This window comes from Mercenaria mercenaria, chromosome 11, assembly GCF_021730395.1.
Source record: "Mercenaria mercenaria strain notata chromosome 11, MADL_Memer_1, whole genome shotgun sequence".
Classification (NCBI taxonomy): domain Eukaryota; kingdom Metazoa; phylum Mollusca; class Bivalvia; order Venerida; family Veneridae; genus Mercenaria; species Mercenaria mercenaria.
This window is the reverse complement of record NC_069371.1, coordinates 22,050,125-22,075,546: the sequence shown is the minus strand read 5'-3', so window position 1 is coordinate 22,075,546 and position 25,422 is coordinate 22,050,125. Positions and strand designations below refer to the sequence as shown.

General features: G+C 35.5%; 1 protein-coding gene across 2 annotated transcripts in view; it reads right to left on the bottom strand.

The window, feature by feature from the left end:
* Positions 1-25,422, bottom strand: part of LOC123531684 (aldehyde dehydrogenase, dimeric NADP-preferring-like) — a 54,764-nt gene that overhangs the window by 24,621 nt on the left and 4,721 nt on the right. For both annotated transcript variants that reach the window (XM_053518726.1, XM_053518725.1), the window contains 7 exons: positions 24,910-25,053; positions 22,971-23,066; positions 19,497-19,632; positions 17,645-17,730; positions 11,030-11,193; positions 5,859-5,985; positions 2,289-2,392 (listed from right to left, as the gene is read on the bottom strand). In XM_053518726.1, coding sequence (XP_053374701.1) covers positions 2,289-2,392; positions 5,859-5,985; positions 11,030-11,193; positions 17,645-17,730; positions 19,497-19,632; positions 22,971-23,066; positions 24,910-25,053 — 857 coding nt within the window. The remainder of the gene's footprint in view (positions 1-2,288; positions 2,393-5,858; positions 5,986-11,029; positions 11,194-17,644; positions 17,731-19,496; positions 19,633-22,970; positions 23,067-24,909; positions 25,054-25,422) is intronic.

Genomic DNA, 25,422 nt, shown 5'->3' with positions numbered 1-25,422 from the left:
AGTCGAGGTGGTTTCTACATAATTATGCACCATTTACAAATACAAATGTTATTACTACGTGCCATCATTTCTTTCATTGTAAACTGGTAAACAATTTTTTTCAAGGTAAACTATTCAAAGTTTCATTTAAAACCAAGAATAACTTGAATATATTACTCATCCCTTTGGGTCCTTTTACTGCATATATATCTGTTATAACGTACAATGTTCGTATTTAAATTTGTATGTCTGAAAAATCTATAGTTGTTAAATGTTTAAACATCTATCAATAAAATCACGGGGAAGTAATTCTGATTAAATTAAAGCAAACCAATTTTTTCATTATAATTGCGTCCAGCTTGCTGTGTTGAATGTTTATGCCAATTTATATAAATATCTCTTCATGGATGAGAAAGTTAACAAGAGGGCCATAATGACCCTATATCGCTCACCTGTTATCATTGCACTTAAGGACAAGAAATTGAAGAAATTTAACAAGAAAGAAAAATAAAAACAAGTGACCCCTGCGGCGGGGTCAATTTTGACCCCAGGTGTCATGATTTAAACAAATTTGTAGAGGTCCACTAGGCAATGCTACATGTGAAATATCTAAGCTCTAGGTCTTCTGGTTTATTTTTAGAAAAATTTTGAAGATTTTCCTATGTAAAATCAAGTGACCCCTGGGGCAGGGTCAATTTTGATCCCAGGGGTCATGATTTGAACAAATTTTGTAGAGGTCCACTAGGCAATGCTACACATCAATTATCTAAGATCTAGGCCTTCTGGTTTATTTTTAGAAAATTTTTGAAGATTTTTCTATGTACAATCAAGTAACCCCATGGGCGGGGTCAATTTGACCCCAGAGGTCATGATTTGAACAAATTTTGTAGAAGTCTGCTAGGCAATGCTACACATCAAATATCTAAGATCTAGGCCTTCTGGTTTATTTCTAGAAAATTTTTGAAGATTTTCCTATGTAAAATCAAGTGACACCTGGGGCCAGGTCCTGTTGACCCCAGGGGTCATGATTTGAACAAATTTTGTAGAGGTCCACTAGGCAATGCTACATGTGAAATATCTAAGTTCTAGGCCTTCCTGTTTATTTTTAGAAAATTTTTGAAGATTTTCCTATGTAGAATAAAGTGACCAAAGGGGCGGGGTCAATTTTGACCCGGGGGGGACATGATCTGAACAAATTTTGTAGAGGTCCACTAGGCAATGCTACATGTCAAATATCTAAGCTCTAGGCCTTCTGGTTTATTTTTAGAAATTTTTTGAAGATTTTCCTATGTAAAATCAAGTGACCCATGGGGCGGGGCCAATTTTGACCCCGGAGTCATGATTTGAAAAAAACTTGGTAGAGGTCCACTAGGCAATGCTTCACACCAAATATCTAAGCTCTAGGGCTTCTGGTTTTTGAGAAGAAGATTTTTAAAGTTTTTCCTTTTGGTTGCCATGGCAACCACCTTTTGGTTGCCATGGCAACCAGAGTTCTGCATGGAATTCAATTCTTTGAACAATTTTGAAAGGGGGGCACCCAAAGATCATTCCTGTGAAGTTTGGTGTAATTCTGCCCAGTGGTTTTCAAGAAGAAGATTTTTTTAGAAATTGTTGATGGACGACGGACTACGCACGATGCACTACGCAAGTCGGACGACGGACATCAAGCGGTCACAATAGCTCACCTTGTCACTTCATGACAGGTGAGCTAAAAATGGGAAAATAAAAATGACCTAAAACCTTTGACTTACTTTACCTTGAAGTTAGGACTGTGTCTATTTGTGCCTAGTAATTTCAATGTCCCTTGTTGGGATGGAAAAATTATGGAGATGATTCAAAACAGATATTGTTAACTTTTGACCTTATGGTTGATATCTGTGCCAAGTTATTTGAATATCCATCTGTGCATGGCAAAGTCAATTACCAAACAAGAAAATTGAAACAAGAGTGTGTCCTTTAGTTGAGACAGATCTTGGTACTGCATGACATGTCATCTTAAAACATTTGTGACAAGTTACTATTGAAGTACTATGAGGGATGGCAGAGTCATGGAGGGGACACAACTGGTAATGCCTATCACTGACAATATCAACATACTGGTAATGCCTATCACTGACAACATTAACAATATACAGCATACTGGTAATGCCTATCACTGACAATATCAACAATATACAACATACTGGTAATGCCTATCACTGAAAATATCAACAATATACAACATACTGGTAATGCCTATCACTGACAATATCAACATACTGGTAATGCCTATCACTGACAATATGAATAAGTTACAACATACAACATACTGGTAATGCCTGTCACTGACAAGCCTCCCATAACAAGACGACTTGGCAGGTCCCTCAGGGTAAAACTTTTCTAGAGTAATTTTCATCTTCTCTACAAGTGCATCCTGAAATATAATAGATTTTATTTTAAAGAATTTTAAAGTAAGAAGCTGGCTTTTAATTAGATGCAGCATTAAGTGGCATTATGCACATCCTACTGCACATAGTGTGTTTTTGGTGAATGTTTTATAAAAGCCATTTTGGGTTGCTGTGCATTTAAATGTGTTAAATTAACGATAATGCCGCATAAGTATTTGAAGCTGATGCTTTAAAAATAAAGAAATCAGACTAATAAAATAATAGTTTGTGTCTTCAATTTCTATGCAGTGATCTCCCTCACCTATAGGTAGAGATTTCTTAATTGTGTCAGGATACGAGTTATATGACCCGGGGAAGTGCCTACGCCTTTAGTATCTTGAACAATGAAATGGGTCCAATCACTGAGGTGACTATGTCGTAGACTAGCTGACAAACGATATAGAATGTCCTTTGTTAAAACGTATAACTAGTGAGACCAAATATCTCATATATATATAGAATTTTCCCATGGCTACCTTGCCTAAATGATTCGTGTACCAATGATTTGTAAATGATTTTGATTATGAGCTAGATAATTTCAGGGATCAGGCAAATCACTAAATGTTTCAAACTGACAATCTTCAATTAATAATAATTAGCTCAAACTCCTATATAGGCTGGAGACTCAATACTTGACTGGTCTTTTTGTTGAAGTTCCCGTCAGACAATGTCTTTGAATCAACAACATACGAGTCCTATCGCATAAATGTCCGGCCTCTGTCCTCTTAATTGAAGTTGCAACTCTATATGATTGCCCTGACTCCTGGATGCTCAGTGCCTGTATGCTATCATCTGTAGCATTCAACTACCATATAGGTATATTCCCGATGCCTTGGCTGTACTTCACCAATAACGTTGAACCGTCGATAAGCTGGAACTCTCCTACTATCTCAGTAGATTACCAAACTCTGTGTCTCTGTCTCAGCTTTCCGATGCTGAGCCTATATTTGCCATCACCTATAGCATTCAACTACCATTAAGGTAAAACTCCTATGCGATGGACCTATAGCTCGAAATCTTGTTGAAATTCTGCAACTCTTCTTTAGTCTATGAACTTCAAACGTCTTCTTTTTAATAATTTATCCACCGTAACAGGGTAGTTGCAATAACTTCCTTATCAAGGTACTGGGATAAATTATTAGTTGAATCCTCAATGTGTCTTCTTCTATCCGATATCGCTGGATACAGAATGAGCTCTGTAATCCATCTACCTATTTATACCTTAGCAGACGTGAGCTTTGATTGGTGCTATTTACAGAACGTGCTCTGATTGGTCCAAATTTATATATTGTATTTTACAACAAGTACTTGCTTTATTAAATATCTGGATCCCTTTAACTACTGTATATGACATAATGTGTGATGCTGGGATCCAGCTATCACTGTAATTAACCCAAATTGTCCATAAATGATCCAAATCCTATTATTTACAGCAATTCAACAATATTTATACCAATGGCATCATGAAAAGAGAGTCAAGCACTACCTGTGCTTATGTGTTACGTTATCAATGTATCAGATATACAAATTATTCTGACAAAGTGGAAGGGAAGCAACTCCTGCATGCAGTTTGACTTTTCTTAACAAGAGGGTCATAATGACCCTGGATCGCTCACCTGAGTAATATGAGCTACATGTTTCAAATGTCAAACTGATGATAAAATATTATGAAAGTCGGTAGGTCACATTCATGGTCAATGAAATTCAGTTTTACGATTTGTGTGCAAAACTGTGTATGTCATCAAAATTTCAAGGCTGTATCTTAAAAAACAAGAAAGTAGGTCAGTAGGTCAAGGTCACAGTAAAGTGACATCATATTACCTGGGGTAATCAGGTCATTATAATTAAACAGTCTTGGAAATAGGATCAGATGATTTTTTTAAAGTATTTTTCCTATATAACTCACATAATAATTAAGTGACCCCAGGGCGGGGCCTCTTTTAACCCCAGGGGCATAATTTGAACAATTTTGATAGAGGACTACTAGACAATGCATCATATCAAATATCAAAAGCCTAGGTCGTATGGTTTCAGACAAGACGATTTTTAAAGCCTTTTTCCTATACAAGTCTATATAAAACTTGGGACCCCCATGGCACTGTCTCTTTTCACCCAAGGGGTACAATTTGAACAATTTTGGTTGAGGACCATAAGACAATGCTACAAACCAAATATCAAAGGTCTAAGTGTTGTGGTTTCAGACAAGAAGATTTTTAAACTTTTTTTCCTATATAAGTCTATGTAAAACTTGGGACACCAGGGGCGGGGCCATATTTGACCCTAGGGGGATAATTTGAATAATTTTGGTAGAGGACCACTAGATGATGCTACACACCAAATATCAAAGCCCTAGGCCCTGTGGTTTTGGACAAGAAGATTTTTAAAGTTTTCCCTTTTGGTTGCCATGGTAACCAGAGTTCTGCATGGAACCAAGTATCATTCCTGTGAAGTTTGGTGTAATTCTGCCCAGTGGTTTTCAAGAAGAAGATTTTTTTAGAAACTGTTGATGCACTACGCACAACTGACGACGGACGACGCAGTACACACAACGGACATGAAGCGGTCACAATAGCTCACCATGTCACTTCGTGACAGGTGAGCTAAAAAGACTTGCCCCAGTCAAAATAAGATAAGTCATATTTGGAAACTTATTATTTCGTACTGGTAACAGGAAGAGTTTGGTATATTAGGTTAAAAGTTATACATCCTATTTTTACTTGAAAAATGCACATAATTCCACTTTAATTAAGCCTTAATTTGTACTGCCACATTCAGGTTGAACATAAATTTTTGATAAATTAAAACCAGTTTTAGCCAAGCTTTTTGGGAAAAACATGCTATTTAATGCAAGATCTGAAAATATTTCAATTTCAGTCACAAATTAGCAAGTATTTTCCATCAAAGGCAGAAAACTATTGTCCCTGGCTTATGACTTTATAAAATGAACAATTCACATATCCAGGAGAAATTTTTTCTGTCAGAAAACCATAGCAGTTTCACCTTAGAATCTTATTTCATACCCTTGTTTTCTTAGAACACATGATGTATTACTCGAGTTTCCTTCGATGCAAGATGTATCACCAAAGTTTCATTTAAACAGATGATATATTAACCGTGTACCCTCATAAGCTGTGATGTATTTACTGCCCTTCCATAGAAAATATTATGTATTTACCACTATTTCTTAGAACACATGATGTGGTACCCAAATTTCCTTAAAACACATCATGTTTCACTAGAACACATCATGTATTACCTGTGTCTTGGAACATATGATGTACTCATTGAGTTTCTTTAGAACACATGATATATCAGACTAAGTTTCCTTTGAAAACATGGTGTATTACCTGACTTTCCTTAGAACACAATGTCATACTGTATCACCCAAGACACAATCATGTTGGATCACCCAACTGATGTATTACCCAAGTCCCATAGAACGTGATATATTACCTGAGTTTCCTTAGAACACATGACGTAATCAGGAGCAATACAGGTCTGTCCCGCATTTGAATTTTTTCCCCATAAAATTCTGTTTGATACAGTGCCAAGATCACAGTCTTCATCAACATACACTGGGCTGAAATGATAAATCAAAATCACAGCCTTCATCAATATACACTGGGCTGAAATGATAAATCAAGATCACAGCCTCCATCAATATACACTGGGCTGAAATGATAAATCAAAATCACAGCCTCCATCAATATACACTGGGCTTGAATGAAAAATAAAGATCACAGCCTTCATCAATATACACTGGGCTGAAATGATAAATCAAAATCACAGCCTCCATCAATATACACTGGGCTGAAATGATAAATCAAAATCACAGACTCCATCAATATACACTGGGCTGAAATGATAAATCAAAATCACAGCCTCCATCAACATACACTGGGCTGAAATGATAAATCAAGATCACAGTCTTCATCAACATACACTGGGCTGAAATGATAAATCAAGATCACAGTCATCATCAACATACACTGGGCTGAAATGATAAATCAAGATCACAGCCTTCATCAAGATACACTGGGCTGAAATGATAAATCAAAATCACAGCCTCCATCAATATACACTGGGCTGAAATGATAAATCAAAATCACAGCTCATCAAGATACACTGGGCTGAAATGATAAATCAAAATCACAGCCTTCATCAATATACACTGGGCTGAAATGATAAATCAAGATCACAGCCTTCATCAATATACACTGGGCTGAAATGATAAATCAAGATCACAGCCTCCATCAATATACACTGGGCTGAAATGATAAATCAAGATCACAGCCTTCATCAATATACACTGGGCTGAAATGATAAATCAAGATCACAGCCTCCATCAAGATACACTGGGCTGAAATGATAAATCAAGATCACAGCCTCCATCAAGATACACTGGGCTGAAATGATAAATCAAGATCACAGCCTCCATCAAGATACACTGGGCTGAAATGATAAATCAAGATCACAGCCTCCATCAATATACACTGGGCTGAAATGATAAATCAAGATCACAGCCTCCATCAATATACACTGGGCTGAAATGATAAATCAAGATCACAGTCTTCATCAATATACACTGGGCTGAAATGATAAATCAAGATCACAGCCTCCATCAATATACACTGGGCTGAAATGATAAATCAAGATCACAGTCTTCATCAACATACACTGGGCTGAAATGATAAATCAAGATCACAGTCTTCATCAACATACACTGGGCTGAAATGATAAATCAAGATCACAGTCTTCATCAAGATACACTGGGCTGAAATGATAAATCAAGATCACAGTCTTCATCAAGATACACTGGGCTGAAATGATAAATCAAGATCACAGTCTTCATCAAGATACACTGGGCTGAAATGATAAATCAAGATCACAGCCTCCATCAATATACACTGGGCTGAAATGATAAATCAAGATCACAGCCTCCATCAATATACACTGGGCTGAAATGATATCTTCATCAACATACACCGGGCTGAAATGATAAATCAAGATCACAGCCTTCATCAAGATACACCGGGCTGAAATGATAAATCAAAATCACAGCCTCCATCAATATACACCGGGCTGAAATGATAAATCAAAATCACAGCCTCCATCAATATACACCGGGCTGAAATGATAAATCAAGATCACAGCCTCCATCAATATACACCGGGCTGAAATGATAAATCAAGATCACAGCCTCCATCAATATACACCGGGCTGAAATGATAAATCAAGATCACAGTCTTCATCAACATACACCGGGCTGAAATGATAAATCAAGATCACAGCCTTCATCAAGATACACCGGGCTGAAATGATAAATCAAGATCACAGCCTCCATCAAGATACACCGGGCTGAAATGATAAATCAAGATCACAGCCTCCATCAATATACACCGGGCTGAAATGAAAAATCAAGATCACAGCCTCCATCAATATACACCGGGCTGAAATGATAAATCAAGATCACAGCCTTCATCAAGATACACCGGGCTGAAATGATAAATCAAAATCACAGCCTCCATCAATATACACCGGGCTGAAATGATAAATCAAAATCACAGCCTTCATCAATATACACTGGGCTTCATCAAGATACACCGGGCTGAAATGATAAATCAAAATCACAGCCTCCATCAATATACACCGGGCTGAAATGATAAATCAAAATCACAGCCTTCATCAATATACACTGGGCTGAAATGATATATCAAGATCACAGCCTCCATCAATATACACTGGGCTGAAATGATAAATCAAGATCACAGCCTCCATCAATATACACTGGGCTGAAATGATAAATCAAAATCACAGCCTCCATCAATATACACTGGGCTTGAATGAAAAATCAAGATCACAGCCTCCATCAATATACACTGGGCTGAAATGATAAATCAAAATCACAGCCTCCATCAATATACACCGGGCTGAAATGATAAATCAAAATCACAGCCTCCATCAATATACACCGGGCTGAAATGATAAATCAAAATCACAGCCTCCATCAATATACACCGGGCTGAAATGATAAATCAAAATCACAGCCTCCATCAATATACACCGGGCTGAAATGATAAATCAAGATCACAGTCTCCATCAATATACACCGGGCTGAAATGATAAATCAAAATCACAGCCTCCATCAATATACACTGGGCTTGAATGAAAAATAAAGATCACAGCCTTCATCAATATACACTGGGCTGAAATGATATATCAAGATCACAGCCTCCATCAATATACACTGGGCTGAAATGATAAATCAAGATCACAGCCTCCATCAATATACACTGGGCTGAAATGATAAATCAAGATCACAGCCTCCATCAATATACACTGGGCTTGAATGAAAAATCAAGATCACAGCCTCCATCAATATACACTGGGCTGAAATGATAAATCAAAATCACAGCCTCCATCAATATACACTGGGCTTGAATGAAAAATCAAGATCACAGCCTCCATCAATATACACTGGGCTGAAATGATAAATCAAGATCACAGCCTTCATCAATATACACTGGGATGAAATGACAGGGTTATCACTCGGGTTTTTATTTGAGAGTCCATGGACTCCCATGGCTGCTAATTTAAGGGTCCCTAATCATTTTTGGGGGTCCACAAATTATTGATCTTGAAAATGGACATTATAACTATAAAAATTTACCCTAAAACCGAATGAACTTGTATCTTTTTAATTTAGATAGCAGCTGATTCAATATTTCGGAATAGTATCTTTCAAAATGGCATGAGCTTCTCAATTCAGACCGATAACAAAAGGTGTGATAGTCTTTCTGTTATGATCAAATAGCCAGTAATTACCGGCAATTAACGTGTCACCTTGTGTCAATTATGTTGTTCACAGTTTGATCTCGGTTAAAGATAATACTCGATCCTTAATTAGTATCATAATTTTTGTGATTTATTAATATTTTTTCATCAAAATACTTTAAATTTATATGAAATTAATTTTGTTTAATAGAAAAATAAACCATTCGATCTTTTACGGAATAATTGTATGCAAACAGGCCAACAAAACTCCCAGCAGTGGTTTCATCTTCTGACTTTACTATAAGGGGAAACCACTGCACAAGAGGACTGTTTTCATTCATAAAATGAGCCGTGCCATGTGAAAACCAACATAGTGGGTTTGCGACCAGCATGGATCCAGACCAGCCTGCGCATCTGCGCAGTTTGGTCAGGATCCATGCTGTTCACTTTTAAAGCCTATTGGAATTGGAGAAACTGTCAGCAAACAGCATGGATGCTGACCAGACTGCGCGGATGGGCAGGCTGGTCTGTATCCATGCTGGTCGCAAACCCACTATGTTGGTTTTCTCATGGCACGGCTCAAATGTAAGCTTCTTTCGCTTTATACCACTGATATACATGTACATGCTTTGTCTTTTTGTTTGATTTGGGTTCAACTCTTGTCTTTTTTTATTTCCACCTGTATTTCAGTTCCATAACGGTAGTTAGATAGTCTAACCAGTTTTCCTGGATAATATACCAGTACTTACTTTTCTCCCCAAGTAACTGACAACTTCTCCACATGAATCTGTGGTGAATGACAATTGAGCCGCGCCATGAGAAAACCAACATAGTGGCTATGCAACCAGCATGGATCCAAACCAGCCTGCGCATCCATGCAGTCTGGTCAGGATCCATGCTGTTCACTTTCAAAGCCTATTGCAATTAAAGAAACTGTTAGTGAACAGCATGGATCCTGACCAGACTGCGCGGATGGACTGGATCCATGCTGGTCGCAAAGCCATTATGTTGATTTTCTCATGGCGCGGCTCAAATGACTTCAGACACATTGATTTCTGTCAAACTGTCACAAAGACCATTAGTTTATACTAATTTATTTTAGGTCAGTTGTGAAACAAGTTCTACACTTCATATCAATCACTCTCTACACCTCATTCCTGATGGAATCCATCCAAGACCTTTAAGCCTTGCTAAAGAATTAAACTCATAACCTCACAGTCTTGCGCTCTACCTAGTAAGCCAACTTGGCAACTTTCATTTCACAGTAAAGGTGTTCCAAGCCTTTTCATGCCCCACTGTTTGTATATTGACACCATAAATGTAGCTCTGTAACACCAACTTGATCTAAATGTTCACTGCTTAATTTGGAATATTGTAACATCATAAGTATTTATGGGGACTAATATTTGTAGATTATGAGGTCGCATCAAATCTTGAAAGTAAATCTAAACAAAGCAAAGACTGAAATGCAGTAATCCACAAATTCATACCCCAACAAAGTAGCTGTACTGGGCAAAACCACGACATTTATATATCAATGCAAATTATATGGTTTCATAACATACTAATCTGATGGAAATCTTCAATGTAGATTTTCTAAGTTGCACAGTAATACTTAACCCAAACTTTATTTACAGAAATTCAGAAAATCCTCAAGTGCTTTCAGTGTCACATTATAAATGCTAAATTCCAAACACTGACACACTTCAACAGAATCAGAGATAATGGCGATGACAAGTGGCAAAATAACAAGCTGAGATCTGCCATCTGTTTTTCATCATTATGCATAACAATACATATACATTGTATGAAGGAAAATTTTGACCTGCAAATACTGAACCAATACATACCTTTTGCCACCCATCTCTAGTGTAACTGGTGTAAGATATTCTGCTGCAGCCTTCAATATTATCTTGCCCACCCTAGAATTCCCTGTGTAGAAAATATAGTCCCATTTCTCCTTCAGGAGAGCTGTGGTCTCAGGAATTCCACCGCAGATACACTTGATACATTCCTGAAAACATGTACTGCTTGATTGCATTGAGTTTTAAAGGAACTCATTTCTATATAAACATTAGATTATCATTATTCTCAAAACATAATTATGACAATGTATGTGAAATGTAAAGTAATTAAGAACTGTTTGAAAAACAATTATGCCAACATAGTAAAGGCCTTTTATGAAAATAGGGGAAAAAACTCGCAAAGAATTGATTTTTGGTGTAAGCATTCTAAAAGACGTATGTAACAACATACTAAAAGTATAGAAAAGTATCATGGTGCAAAATGCATTTTTTGGAGTAAAACGTTAAAAAATATAATTGAAACTATGAATTTCTGGAATCGACCCATAATAATTTCATTGTTTTCATTAAGAAAGCGAAATTTTGCATGTTAGTAGAGAATTATAACACAAAAAAATTTAAGTTCAAGATTATTTAAAAAAAACCAAGATGGCCGCCAAAATCCAAGATGGCCGCCATTAAATTTTCATTATACAGGAAAACCGTTTAAGTATTTCAAAAACTTCAAATAGTGTGAAAGATGACCAGCATCATAGAACATACATACATTTTATTTCAAAACGCACAAACTTCAGTCTTAAACAAATTCAAGATGGCTTCCCGATTCCAAAATGGCCGCCACAAGATCATTTAGGAATACATACACTGAATAGGAAAATTGCTCTAAAATGGTTTGACTGAAAATATTTTTCTTGCATCAAACATGATCCCCGGTTTTCTTCTGATTTTTATTCAGGACTGAGGATATTCTTCAAGAAAATGTAAGTTACAGACACTTAAAATAGGTCCAGATGTGTTCTGCAGCCATTGGAAATATGACAATTTTATCTAGAATAGAGAAGAACAGCTATTTAGTGTGCTGTAACATACAAGGGCATATTGGTAAAAATGAAATCTGGCCACATGGGAATGGTTTTCTTTGACTAGAATGGATAGAAAATGACAAAATCATTGCAATTTTGCGTTAAATATTGATACAACACAAACAATATCACATTTTTAATGTTTTGGTTGTACAGTATTGTTTCTCAAAAACTGCACATTGGTATCCTAAATATTACTGATTTTTAGTAGTCAGAGGTACAACCAACATATTTAATAGTTACTGCTTAAATGTGTAATTTGTATACAGATCCGGGTAGAAAATTACAGAACAGGGCAAAGTAGGCTACAGTTATGAAAACTGATTGAAAATTATGTTGTTACAGCTATTTTTGCCAAAATTTGACGAGTTGTCATACGTTACTGAAATTACCATAAAACCTTAGACCCTGTTGGTATCAGACTATAACCTTGTGTTTTTACATGCATCTGGGTTGTTTGTACATTTCAAATGAAACTTGCACAATGTTAGAGAAACAAGTTTATCTTATAAGCATAAAGACACTAAATAGGCAAATAGCGCAATTCTTCGCATAATGGCGGATTCATATAGTCCTCGATTTTTTTTTTGCTCTGTAGAACTATTTTCCTTATTTTCTTTTCAATTCTTGCTGAAATCACATGACAAATCTATGCTTGACATGTTGGTAGCATTTTCATAATGAAATGATAACACTACAGTACTTGTCATATATACTAGAACATACACCACCCTCTACAATTTAAGGGTCTCATTCTTTAGCTGATTTAAAATTTGCAGTTTAAAAAATGTGTGTTTGACTGAAAATATTTTTTTCTGCATTAAACATGACTCATGCTTTTTCTTTTTCTTTATATTTAGTATTTGACAATATTCTGCAAAACAATGTGAGTTATAAAAATTTAAAATAGGTCCTGATGTGTGCCACAGTCATTGAAAATATATGAATTTTGTAAAGAATAAAGAAGAACGGCTATGAAGTGCGTTATAACCTTTACCAAGAACATAAATTGATAACATTTTACAAAAAATATGCTTTGCAAAAGCAAAGAAACCTATATCATAACAACACTTCCACGTAGCATATATATATATCAATACTATGTATGTCAAATTAGAGTTATATGACCCAGGAGAGTGCCTATGCCTTTAGTATCTTAAACATTGTAATGGGTCCAGTCACTAAGGTGACAATGTCTCAGACTAACTGACAAACTATGTAGAATGTCCTTTGTTAAAACACGTAGAGCTAGTGAAACCATATACCTCATATATATTTTTTCTCTGACTATCTCGCCTAAATGTTTTGTGTTCCAATATTTCATAAATAATTGCAGTTATCAGTTATCAGGGATATAAACTAGCTATTTTTATTTAGGGACCCAGACTGTCAAAAATAAATATTTAACATTAGGTATATAGGCATTTTCTCAAACAATTTAGGGGCCCAGCCCAAAATCTATATAGCCATGGGCTACTGGGCCCCTGCTAATTTGTATCCCTGGTTATGAGCTAGATAATTTCAGGGATCAGGCAAAAATCACTCAATGTTTCAAACTAACAACCTTCAACTAATGATAATCAGCTCAAACTTCTATAGGCTGGGGATGCTATATTTGACAGGTCTTTTTGTTGAAGTTCCCGTCAGACAATGGCTTTGAATTGACAACATACAAAAATAGAAAAAAAGGAAACTCCACAGGTTGCTCAACACAACAAACACGAAAATGTTGCAGGCTCGGTTTGATTGAGCCTGTTCATGGACGGTAGTGGAAATGCATGCTACCGTCCACGCCCTCTAGCCCCGGGTTGAGCAGATTTCAACATATACACATGCTAAAAGTACAAAAAATAATTCAGAGACATCCACAGATGTGTTTTCACATAGATGTTCAGCCGATGTTCTCTTACTTGAAGTTGCAACTCAGTATGATTGCCCTGACTCTTGGATGCTCAGTGTTTATATCATGCTATAACATATAGCATTAAACCACCATATTGGTATGAATGTTGAACCCCGTCTGTGAGCTGGAACTCTCTTACTGACTCAGAAGATTACCAAACCAAACGTCTCTGTCTCAACTTTCCAATGCTCAGCCTGTATTTGCTATCGTCTATCCCGTAAAGGTTTAATTTCTATGTGCTGGCCCTAAAGCTTGACACCTAGTTACAATACTGCAACTATTTTTTTAGTCTCAAATCTTTTTTTATGTAATTTATCTGCCATTTCAGCGTAGCTGTAATAGCTCATTTAAGGTACTTGGATAAATTATAAGTTGAATCCTCAATCGCTGGATAGAAAATGACTTCACTGTAATCTGTCTTATTAACTTACCTAGCAGAGGTGTATTTTAATTGCAGCTATAACTTGTTTCTGATAGGTCCAAATTCTAACATATTTTACAACAAGAACATGAATACTTGCTCTAATAAATAGTTGGTTCCCTTTTACTATTGTATATAACATCATGTGTGATGATGAAATCAAGTTATCACTGTAATTAACCACATACAATACACTAAGTAGCTGTTCTTCTTTATTCTATATAAAATTGCACGTATTTACAATGGCCGCAGAACACACCAGGACCAATTGAAAATGTAAAATGTCTGTAACTTACATTTTCTTAAAGAATATTGTCAGTTCTGAATAAAGATATATAAAAAGCTGGGGTCATGTTTGATGCGGGAAAATATTTTCAGTCAAATGATCGAGACTCCAGATTGTAGAGGTGGTGTATGATCTAAGTAAACATGGCAAATTCTGTAATGTTATTATTTCATTATAAAAAGGCTACCTACAGATCAAGCATAGATCTGTCATGTGATTTCAGCAAGAATTGAAAAGAAAATAACGAAACAAAACCTGAGGACTATTTGACTATCATCTATTTCGCGCCATTTTTCTATTTAGTGAAAACAGAACTGTAAACAATTTCAATGTAATTTTTCCCAAAAACATGATTATCATATGGAAATGATCCTACTAAGAAAAGATGGGAAATGATCCTACTAAGAAAACAAATACTTGTACTCATATATGTTTTGTTAATAAATAAGGAAGTTATCGCTGCTTAACGACAATTTCTACTGCTGAATGACTCAAAAATTGTGTCTGTATACTTCACTATTGCCCCGTATTGAATCTTCTGGCAGTATGTTTTCCATCTTAAGCTGCATATAACAATTATCAACTTACTGTATGTAAAAGCAATGATATGAGACAATTTGACATAAAATCAATGATAATTCTGGTTTAAATGTCGTTTTTTATGGCGGCCATATTGGATTTAGGACGCCATCTTGCTTTTTTAAAAATTTCTAATTAATCTACGTTTTGTACAATATAGTAATCTAATGTTGTGCCAAATTTGGATCTCTTAAGATACATAATTCTGTTGCTATGGGTTGATTCCAGAAATCCACAGTTTCATTTATTTTTTTAACATTTTTACCCCAAAATAGACATTTTGCATCATGATACTTTCCTATACTTTTAATATGTTGTTACATACATCCTGTAAAATACTTACACAAAAAATCAATTCTTTGCGAGTTTTTTCTTTTATTTGGCATTTCGGCCATAAATGGCCTTTACTAACAATGAAAGTCTGTTGGTGGTAACTGAAGACAGAATTTTCAGTCTTATGTATACTGTGACCTAAGCCTTGGACCTAAGGCCTAAAAAATTTTGTTTCCAGTAACATGCTAAAAAAATTAGGGTAGGTAGGTTAGTAATTTTGGGGGTGGGGATTTTTTTTTTATTAAGTGAGACTTTTGGGAAATTATTTTTGTGTCAAAAATTAATACAAATAAGGGGGTTATGCCTTTAGAGTATCAGTAAGTTGATTTCTAACATCTCTGACCATGTTAAAAAGTTGAAAAAACAAGAGGGTCAAGATGACCCTAGGTCACTCACCTGAGAAACACATCATAACAGAGTAAACATGTTTCCAAGATGACACATATTTGAACTTGGCCTAGATTTCATCAAGGCAATCATTCTGACTAAATTTTATGAATATCCAATGTAAAATGCAGCCCCTATTGGTACACAAGCTTTTTCCTTAATTTAACCGGGTGAACTAGTTTTTGACCCTAGATGACCCATATTCAAACTCGACCTTGATTTCATCCAAACATTCTGACAAAATTTCATGAAGTTCCGGTGTAAAATGCAGTCCCCATTGCATACACAAGTTTTTTCTTTGTTTTGACCTAGTGACCTAGTTTTTGACCCAAGATGACCCATATTCAAATTTGACCTAGATTTCATTAAGGCAATCATTCTGACCAAAATTCATGAAGATCAATTGAAAAATACAGCCTTTATCACATACACAAGGTTTTTCTTTGATTTGACCTAGTGACCTAGTTTTTGATCCTAGATGACCCATTTTCAAACTTGGCCTAGATTTCAAGGTTATCATTCTGACAAAATTTCATGATGATCAGTTGAAAAATACAGCCTCTATCCCATACACAACGTTTTTCTTTGATTTGACCTAGTGACCTAGTTTTTGATCCCAGATGACCCATATTTGACCTCCTGGATTTCATCAAGGCATTCATTCTGACTAAATTTTATGAAGATCCAATGTAAAATGCAGTCCTTATTGCGTACACAAGGTTTTTCTTTTATTTGACTGGGTGACCTAGTTTTTGACCCCAGATGACCTACATTCAAACCTGACCTAGATTTCATCCAGACAAACATTCTGATCAAATTTCATGAAGATGTGGTATAAAATGCCGTCCCCACAGCATACTCAAGCCTTTTCTTTGATATGATCTAGTGACCTAGTTTTTGACCCCAGATAACCTATATTCGAACTTGACCTAGATTTCATAAAGGCAATCATTCTGACCAAAATTCATGAAGATCTATTGAAAAATACAGCTTCTATCACATACACAAAGTTTTTCTTTGATTTGACCTAGTGACCTAGTTTTTGACTCCAGATGACCCATTTTCAAATTTGGTCTAGATTTCATCAAGGCAATCATTCTGACAAAATTTCATGAAGATCAGTTTAAAAATACAGCCTCTATCGCATACACAAGGTTTTTCTTTGATTTGACCTAATAACCTAGTTTTTGACCTCAGATGACCCATTTTCAAACTTGGCCTAGATTTCATCAAGGTTATCATTCTGACCAATATTCATGAAGATCAATTGAAAAATACAACCTCTATTGCATACACAAGATTTTCTTTGATTTGACCTAGTGACCTATTTCATCATTTCATCAAGGTTATCTTTCTGACAAAATTTCATAAAGATCTATCGCATACACAAGTTAAATGTTGACAGACAGTCAGACGCCAGACATCGAGTGATCACAAAAACTCACCTAAGCTTTGCCTAATGAACCCAAAAATCCGGACCAGTATTTACTGACAAATGGGTTTTAGTTTATGAAGCTTTATTGTAATAACTGGTCAAGGTGTTCTCCAGAGGATAGGAAATCATTGTAAGTCTTGTTACTGTGACCTTGACATTTTACCATCTGGACCCAACACAAAAAGTGTCATTGATAGCCTAGAACTATATTAGGTATTAAACATGATTGCTTACTGTATCAAAGTATTTTGGGATCAACTCCTCTAACAATGAAGCCATGTTTTCAGCAATCTCAGATGGTTTTATCACCACACAGTTACCTGTAATCAATGTATAAATAGCAATTATTATTTTCAGTCAGATGTTTCTGTTGAAACGTGGTTTTGGATTGGTTGAAAAAAGGGTAGAGATACCCATAAGAGTCAATGAGGCATAAACCGATTGGATAAAGAAGTTAATGTTTACAATTATAAAATTTGTGTCAAAATCAAGCAACACAATGTGTTTTCTGTGAAATGGAATATTTAACAAATGTCTGACTGAATGCATGACTTTTTAGTTGTCACTTTGAAAAGTAGGATTCAGTGGGCATTTGGCTTCTATATGCCATTCAACAAAGTGGGTAGTTGTGTTTGAAGAGAAAGTGTAAAAAAATGGATTGGTTAAGCCTACATAAAATTACTATTATTTGTGTCAGACATGTTAACTTATAAAAAGAATCCCATTTTAATTGACATCTCTCAATTTTGGGGTATATGACAAGAGTCATTTCTTATAATGGAAGCCTATGGAAAATCAATAGCAGTGCCTGACCTTTAAAACAAACATTAAGCAGTGTACAAAAATATTCAAACAACTGCTTCAAAATTATAGTCTGACTCAATAGTTTAGATTGGCTGACTTTGATCTCAGTTCTGGTTGAACTTGAACTCAGTCTTACTTGATTCTGAACTCAGTCTTAGATGATTTTGAGCTTAGTCTTTGTTGGTTTTGAGCTCAGTCTGTCTGAGCTGATTCTAAGCTTATTCTAGGCTGATTTTGAGCTCAGTCTTAGTTGATTCTTAGTTCATTCTTGGTTGATTTTGAGCTCACTGAGTCATTCTTGGTTGATTTTGAACTCAGTCTTGGCTACATTTGAACTCAGTCTTGGTTTTGGTTTGTGCTCAGTCTTGGAAGATTTTGAGCTCAGTCTTGATTGATTTCAAGCTCAGCCTTGGTTAAATTTGAGCTCAGTTTTAGCTGATTCTGAGCTTATTCTTGGTTGGCTTTGAGCTCAATCTTGGCTGATTTTGAGTTCAGTCTTAACTGATTTTAAAGTCAGCCTTGGTTGAATTTGAGCTCAGTTTTTGATGATTGTGACCTCATTTTTGAGTTTGAGCTGAGTCTTAGTTGATTCTGAGCTCATTCTTGGTCGATTTTGAACTCAGTCTTGACTGCTTTTGAGATCAGTCTTGATTGCTTTTGAGATCAGTCTTGACTGATTTTAAGCTCAGTCTTGGTTGGCTTTGACCTCAGTCTCAGCTGACCGTTTGCTCATTTTTGGTTGATATTGAGCTCAATCTAAGTTGATTCTCAGCTCAGTCTTGAATGAGACAAAGTAGATAGCTTTTACTTAACAAGAGATGTCAGAGGACAGCAATGCTTGACAATTCAACAGTCTAGTCAACTGAATGAATATAAAAGTCTAAAAAGAGGCAAAATTTTGTAAAAATGCAAAACAGAGTTATGGAACCTGTACAACATGTCAGCACATCACAGTGGAAAAGTGTGTGAAGTTTAAATCCAGTTTCATAAGTGAGTACTGAGATATCAGCTTACATACAAAATCTTCACCAAAAATGGCTAGGCCGAAAAAAAGGCATAATTTTTTTTTAAGCAAAATAGTTACGGAACCTGTGCAGTGTAAGTCAGTTTATCACAGTGAGTAAGTGTGTGAAGTTTCAATTCATTCTTACAAGTGATTACTGAGATACCAGCTTACATACAAAAACTTAACCTGAGACGCAAACACAAGGGCAAGTCCAGTAGCTCTACCTATTCTTCAAATAGTCGAACTAAGAAAGAGAAGTTTCTGAGAAGAATTTACCTGCAGCAATAGCACCAATCATGGGAAGAATCGCAGTTTGGACTGGATAATTCCATGCTGCTATTATCAGAACAGCACCAAGTGGATCGTGTCGGATGTAAGCTTTGTCCATCATGTTAAGTATTCCTTTCTTCACCTGCAACAAAGTGGAATGCAATACCAGTATGTTTATTTCATCAGACTTATCTGTGAAAAGCAGTTCTGTAATGTTTTGTATTTTTCAGGATAGCTTAATTTTCCTGATGCAAAAAATAAAATCTTTAAAATGTAATACCAAGATTCAAATTCATTTTTACCAATTGAATGTGTTCTTGAAAATGAACCTAAAATATACAAAAGATTAATTCATTATTATTTATTTTGGGGGATCATTTTGTACATGTGTTTTATTTTGAGAACTTTCACTAAATAATCTCTATCTCTACAGTTTAAAAAATCAGGGTGGTTTTTCTCAAGAAATGCAGATTGCTATTTAAATCATGGAAAGTTTTTCATACTCCGCAAACTATACGGTACATCTACATGTACAGTTGAATATCGTTACCTTGATATCGGTTAGCTCGATACTCCGGTTAGCACGATGTGTTTGAGTCGGTCCCGATTTTTCCCTATTTATCTTAATGTAATTATTTATCGTTTATGCTTAGCTCGATATTTTGTTTAGCTTGATGAGATTTTTCAGTCCCGTCCACTTACCTGTACTGTTTTACACCTAGTTTCGTCGATATCACAGCTTGTCAAAAATATCTGTATTATTTGTAAGGTGTGAAAATCAACATATTGTTGTCCGGCGATGTATTAATCATATTCAAAATAGTTTGTGTGTTTGTTTTGTTTGTTATTTAATCTTTGATCCAATTTAAATTTCTGGAAGTTTGCATTTAATTCCCAATAATTACTCTTATAAAACACCATGCAAGCAGGAAAGCTGTTTTCCGATGTAACAACTAATTTGGATGAAATATTTTCTGTTTGACGGAGTAAAAATCTGCCATTTAGGATATTGAGTAACAATATTCGTATTTAACTGGCAAATTTTCGCTATCAAAGCACTGTCAAAATGACTACTCAATTAGGAACATTACCGCTGCATTCAGGTTTGTTAAGGGAAGGAATAAAAATGGTAATGTTTAAATGCATATTTTGAAGAAATAAAAAAGTTGTATGTATGTATTTAATTAAGATGTTTTATTTGTAAATGAAATTAAAACGGTATTTACATTTTATATTATTTTAACAAGAGCGCCGCCAAGCGGGGCAATATACGCCCGAAGGCTTACATCATAGGATGGGAGCAAAATTTTAAGAACTTGACTGTTGTAGCCCCAAAGGACTGGAACAACAAAAGGAAAACTTCAAAAAACAAATCTAAGTCCACAAAAAAAATATTCAAAGTCTACAAAAAAATCCTTATCGGGTACAGGTATGTAAAAATACACCTTAAAATCGGAGGTACCATCCATGTTGTACCACAGAAAAGTGGTCTCGGTTTTTCCCTACGGCCAATAATCAAAAAGTGTCAAAATAAGCTATTTATAGTAACATAAAAGGGAAGTAATTAAAAAAAAAAATTTATTGTAAGTACAAAAAAGAGATCTGCCAAATAAAATCAAGAGCACTGCAATGCAAAGCAATATACACAAAGCAAAGTCATATATGACCTTTGACCCTTAAGTGTGACCTTGACCTTGAAGCGAGTCATCCGGAACATGCACTCTGCACATCGTTACAATGTGGTGAACATTTCTGCCAAGTTTCTTTGAAATCCTTCCAGCAGTTCAAGAGTTACAGAGCGGACACGAAACAAACTGACATGACTTTTGTCCCCTAAGTGTGACCTTGACCTTGAAGCAAGTCATCTGGAACATGCGCTCTGCATGTCATCTTGGTGTGGTGAACATTTGTGTCAAGTTTCTTTGAAATCCTTCAAGGGGTTCAAGAGTTCCAGAGCGGACACGAAACAAAGTGATATGACCTTTGACTCCTAAGTGTGACCTTGACCTTGAAGCTAGACATCCAAAACATGCGCTCTGCACATCGTCTTGGTGTGGTGAACATTTGTGTAAAATTTCCTTGAAATCCTTCAAGGGGTTCAAGAGTTACAGAGCGGACACGAAATTGCTAATGGACAGACGGACACCAGCGTCATAACATAATACGTCCCTTCGGGCGTATAAAAAAGCATTGGACATAATGACAAAATAGACGTCTGACACAAGTACAAAGTAGTCCCAGATAGTCGATATCGTTACGTCGAACTTCGGATACGTCGATGCAATTTTTACAGTCCCTTGAATATCGAGGTAACGGTATTCGACTGTAATTAGAAAGGCGATCAACATAAAATATCAAACATGCTCTTTTTGGACAGTTTCCTCATCAAATACAGAAAATTTAACTCAGAAGAGTTTGCCACCCATAATTCAAAACATATTTTCAATATGGTACCGTCTTTAAAATTTCTAAAAAAAAAAAAGATAAATCTATATAGCATTTCTGTTTGCTTCAAAGTATTTGACATAAATATTGTTACATACCACAGAGATAAAAAACTTAAAACATAAAAAGTTTATTTTCTGGCATATATCTCCCCTGAAAGTGAGACAGTTTTTATGTTTTCATGAGCATGTAGCTCGAGCGAAAATGTGAAAACTGTCTCAACTCAAGATGAGATAAATGTCTGTATATTCCATATTCACGAAAAAAAACAACAGATTTTCTTTTTTATTTTACCCTTATTAATGTTGAAAAAAATTTCATCTTGGTTTGGGAAACAGAACACGTATACAAAAATATTGTTAGACAGCTTATGATGTTACAAAGATACACATAAAATAAAGTTCCATTTCATTTCATTATTTGCATAATAACGTTATAAACTTCTCATCAAGTAACATAATTTGAATCGAGAAATAGCAAAGAGTAAACTTCAAATTTTCATCCTCTTTACCGGTAAGCAAAAAATTAGCATTTAGCCTGTTGGCGGCAAGTCGTTCTGCCTTTGCGACCAGTGCAGGCTGATCATGGTCTGCACTGTTCGCTATTCAATCAGTAAATTTTCAGTGAACACCCCTTCGAATAATAAATGGTATTGCCAAAATTGAATGATGGACCAGTCCATTTTAGAAATTTAGCAGGCTTTGGGTTAGAAATGTGCACACAATAAACAATTAAATCTACAAAGCTATATAACTGTAGTAAGTCATATGTACAGACTAAAAAACACCAATTACAATATAAAATAAATAATCATGTCTATTCTAATTTGATAAATCTATCTAAATTATCAACACCAGATGCATGTTTAAACAGTGACACAAAATTATCAGGGTGTTCAATAAAACTCAAAGTAGGAAGTTTGAACCATAATGAAGGCAAGGCTTTTCAACTGTTTTGTTCCTAGGTCCAATGCTTTCCTCATCATCCTCACTTGTATGTTCATGTTTCTATTTTTAGCACACTTTATCTACTAACCTTCTCTGGTTTTACCCAATCTGTCAGGTTATTAAGCGCATAAATAACTTCATTCCGTATTGGACCCACCTCCATAAGATTGGATTCAAATTTGTTCTGAAATTATTAAGTAAAACCAAAGTTAAATCAAACATGGTATCATCTAACAAAGTATGCACTATTTATGCATAAAGCAAATTTCATAAAATCAATGTTTGTGCAAGTTTCATTTGAAACCTATCAATTTTGACAAATTCAAGAACCATAATGTTAGTGTTTTAACAGTGAAATGTCCATTATAAAAGACCTTTGAGATCTTAAGACCACATACATTCCATGAAAGTTTCAAGGAGATTAATCAAGAAATGCTGTCTCTCACATTAAATGTGAAAAATGGTAATTTTGACAGTCAAGAGCTGTAACTGTGTGTGCTTACTGAAGCAACCTTCTTTGTTTTCAAATGCCTCTGAGACTTATGGGCTACATAAATTCTATGTAAATTTCATCGAGATTGCTCAAATGATGTGGCTCCTTATGTATTAACAATTTGAAATTGACAATTTCATCTAATTCAATGGCTTTAACTCTGATGTTGCTGGAGCAAATCTTGCTTTTTATCAAATTTATGCTACAGATCCTGTGGATATATACATTCTGTGTAAATTCCATGATTGCTTAAACAATGTGGCTTGTAATGTACATGACTGTATTAATAACATGAAGTATGATAATTTCAACTTACTCAAGATCTGTAAGTGTGTAGTTACTGGAACAAATACAGACATGAGCCGTGCCATGGGAAAACCAACATAGTGGGTATGCGACCAGCATGGATCCAGACCAGCCTGCGCACCTGTGCAGTCTGGTCAGGATCCATGCTGTTCGCTAAAAGTTTCTCCAATTCCAATAGGCTTTAAAAGCGGACAGCATGGATCCTGACCAGACTGCGCAGATGCGCAGGCTGGTCTGGATCCATGCTGATCGCATAACCAGTATGTTGGTTTTCTCATGGCATGGCTCACATCTCACTTGTGCTAGATCTTTTCTCTATATAGCTTCTATGTAAGTTTAATCAAGATTGCTCAAGTAGTGTGGTTGCTTATATGTTGACAATGTAAAGCAAGACACAACATTTTTTACTAAATCAAGGGGCCATCACTCTGGTATTACTAAAGCAGTCATGAGGATTATCATTTGATGCATCTGAGATCATAAATCTTGAGGTCATACATATTTTGTTCAAGTGTCAAGAAGATTTCTAGCAAAGTACAATCACTAATGTAATCACAATGACAATTTTGACTAATGCACAAGTGTCAAGAAGATTTCTGAAGAAATGGGATCCCTAATGTGTAAATTGTTAAACTGTTGACAGACAACTGATGGACAAAGTAGCATTAAAACAGCTGACCACTGAGCATTTTGGGCTCAGGTGAAATTTCTACCTTTCTTTATCTCATGAAATAACGCATCTGAACTGAATGAAATATTTTGATCACTGGAAAAGAGAGGCAATATGTATGTTAACACAGTGTAATATTCAAAATACATCTCAAAATAACATGACTACTGACCAGCTAATCATTCAAAAAGTATATACTATACCACTCAGGGCTTTTCATCCTTATATAACACAGGCTGATATTCGGCCACTTCCCAATGGAAAATAAGGTCATTTTTTCCCAACTGAGGAAATTTCCAAAATGTAATTTTTTTTTTTAAATTATACTTCATAAATAGGAAGCAATGAACTCATTTATGATAAGGAAACCATTACATTGTGTCCTTTGTTACATACCTCTTTTGCAGAAGGAAAAAAGGCCCTGTTTCAATAAAATGCTCTTTTCCCAAAATGAGCAATTATCGCGCATTAATTTCCCAATTTGAAAGGCCAGGGCCTCTTCCCAATTTCCTAATGTAAAGTCCTGCCACTACAAGAATATAAATCATATTTTAGAACCTTTCTAAGGTCTTTCTCTAGAGCTTCACTCAATCTATCTCTGTTGTCATCTAACAGCTTCAGTAGTGCCATTAGCTGTGACCGTCTCCATTTCAAGTTCTTTGTCCTTCCTGATTGGAATACACTTCTCAATGAATTTACTGTCTGTAATAAAATATTTTAATGAAATTCAATATCTTTTTTTTGGAAGTGTGCTTTATCTTCACTTCAGTCACTTGCCTAGAACTTGGCAGTGTGCCACAGGATTTCAATGGGGGTCAATGACTTTCAGAGTATGGTTTCAATAAACAGGGGTCATTGATTATTGGAAAGTCAGGCAACCTTACACTGGTATGTATAAGAGAGAAGAAGAAACTGTGTATTTTATTATCAAACTTTTATTTAATATATATGCGATAATTTTACAAATTATATCTATTTTAGGGGCAGTTTTTTTATCTTAAAGATCTGTTTGTCTGACTTTCCAATTAACAATGAGCCCTGCTTATTCTGTGAAAGTCATTAGACCCCGAA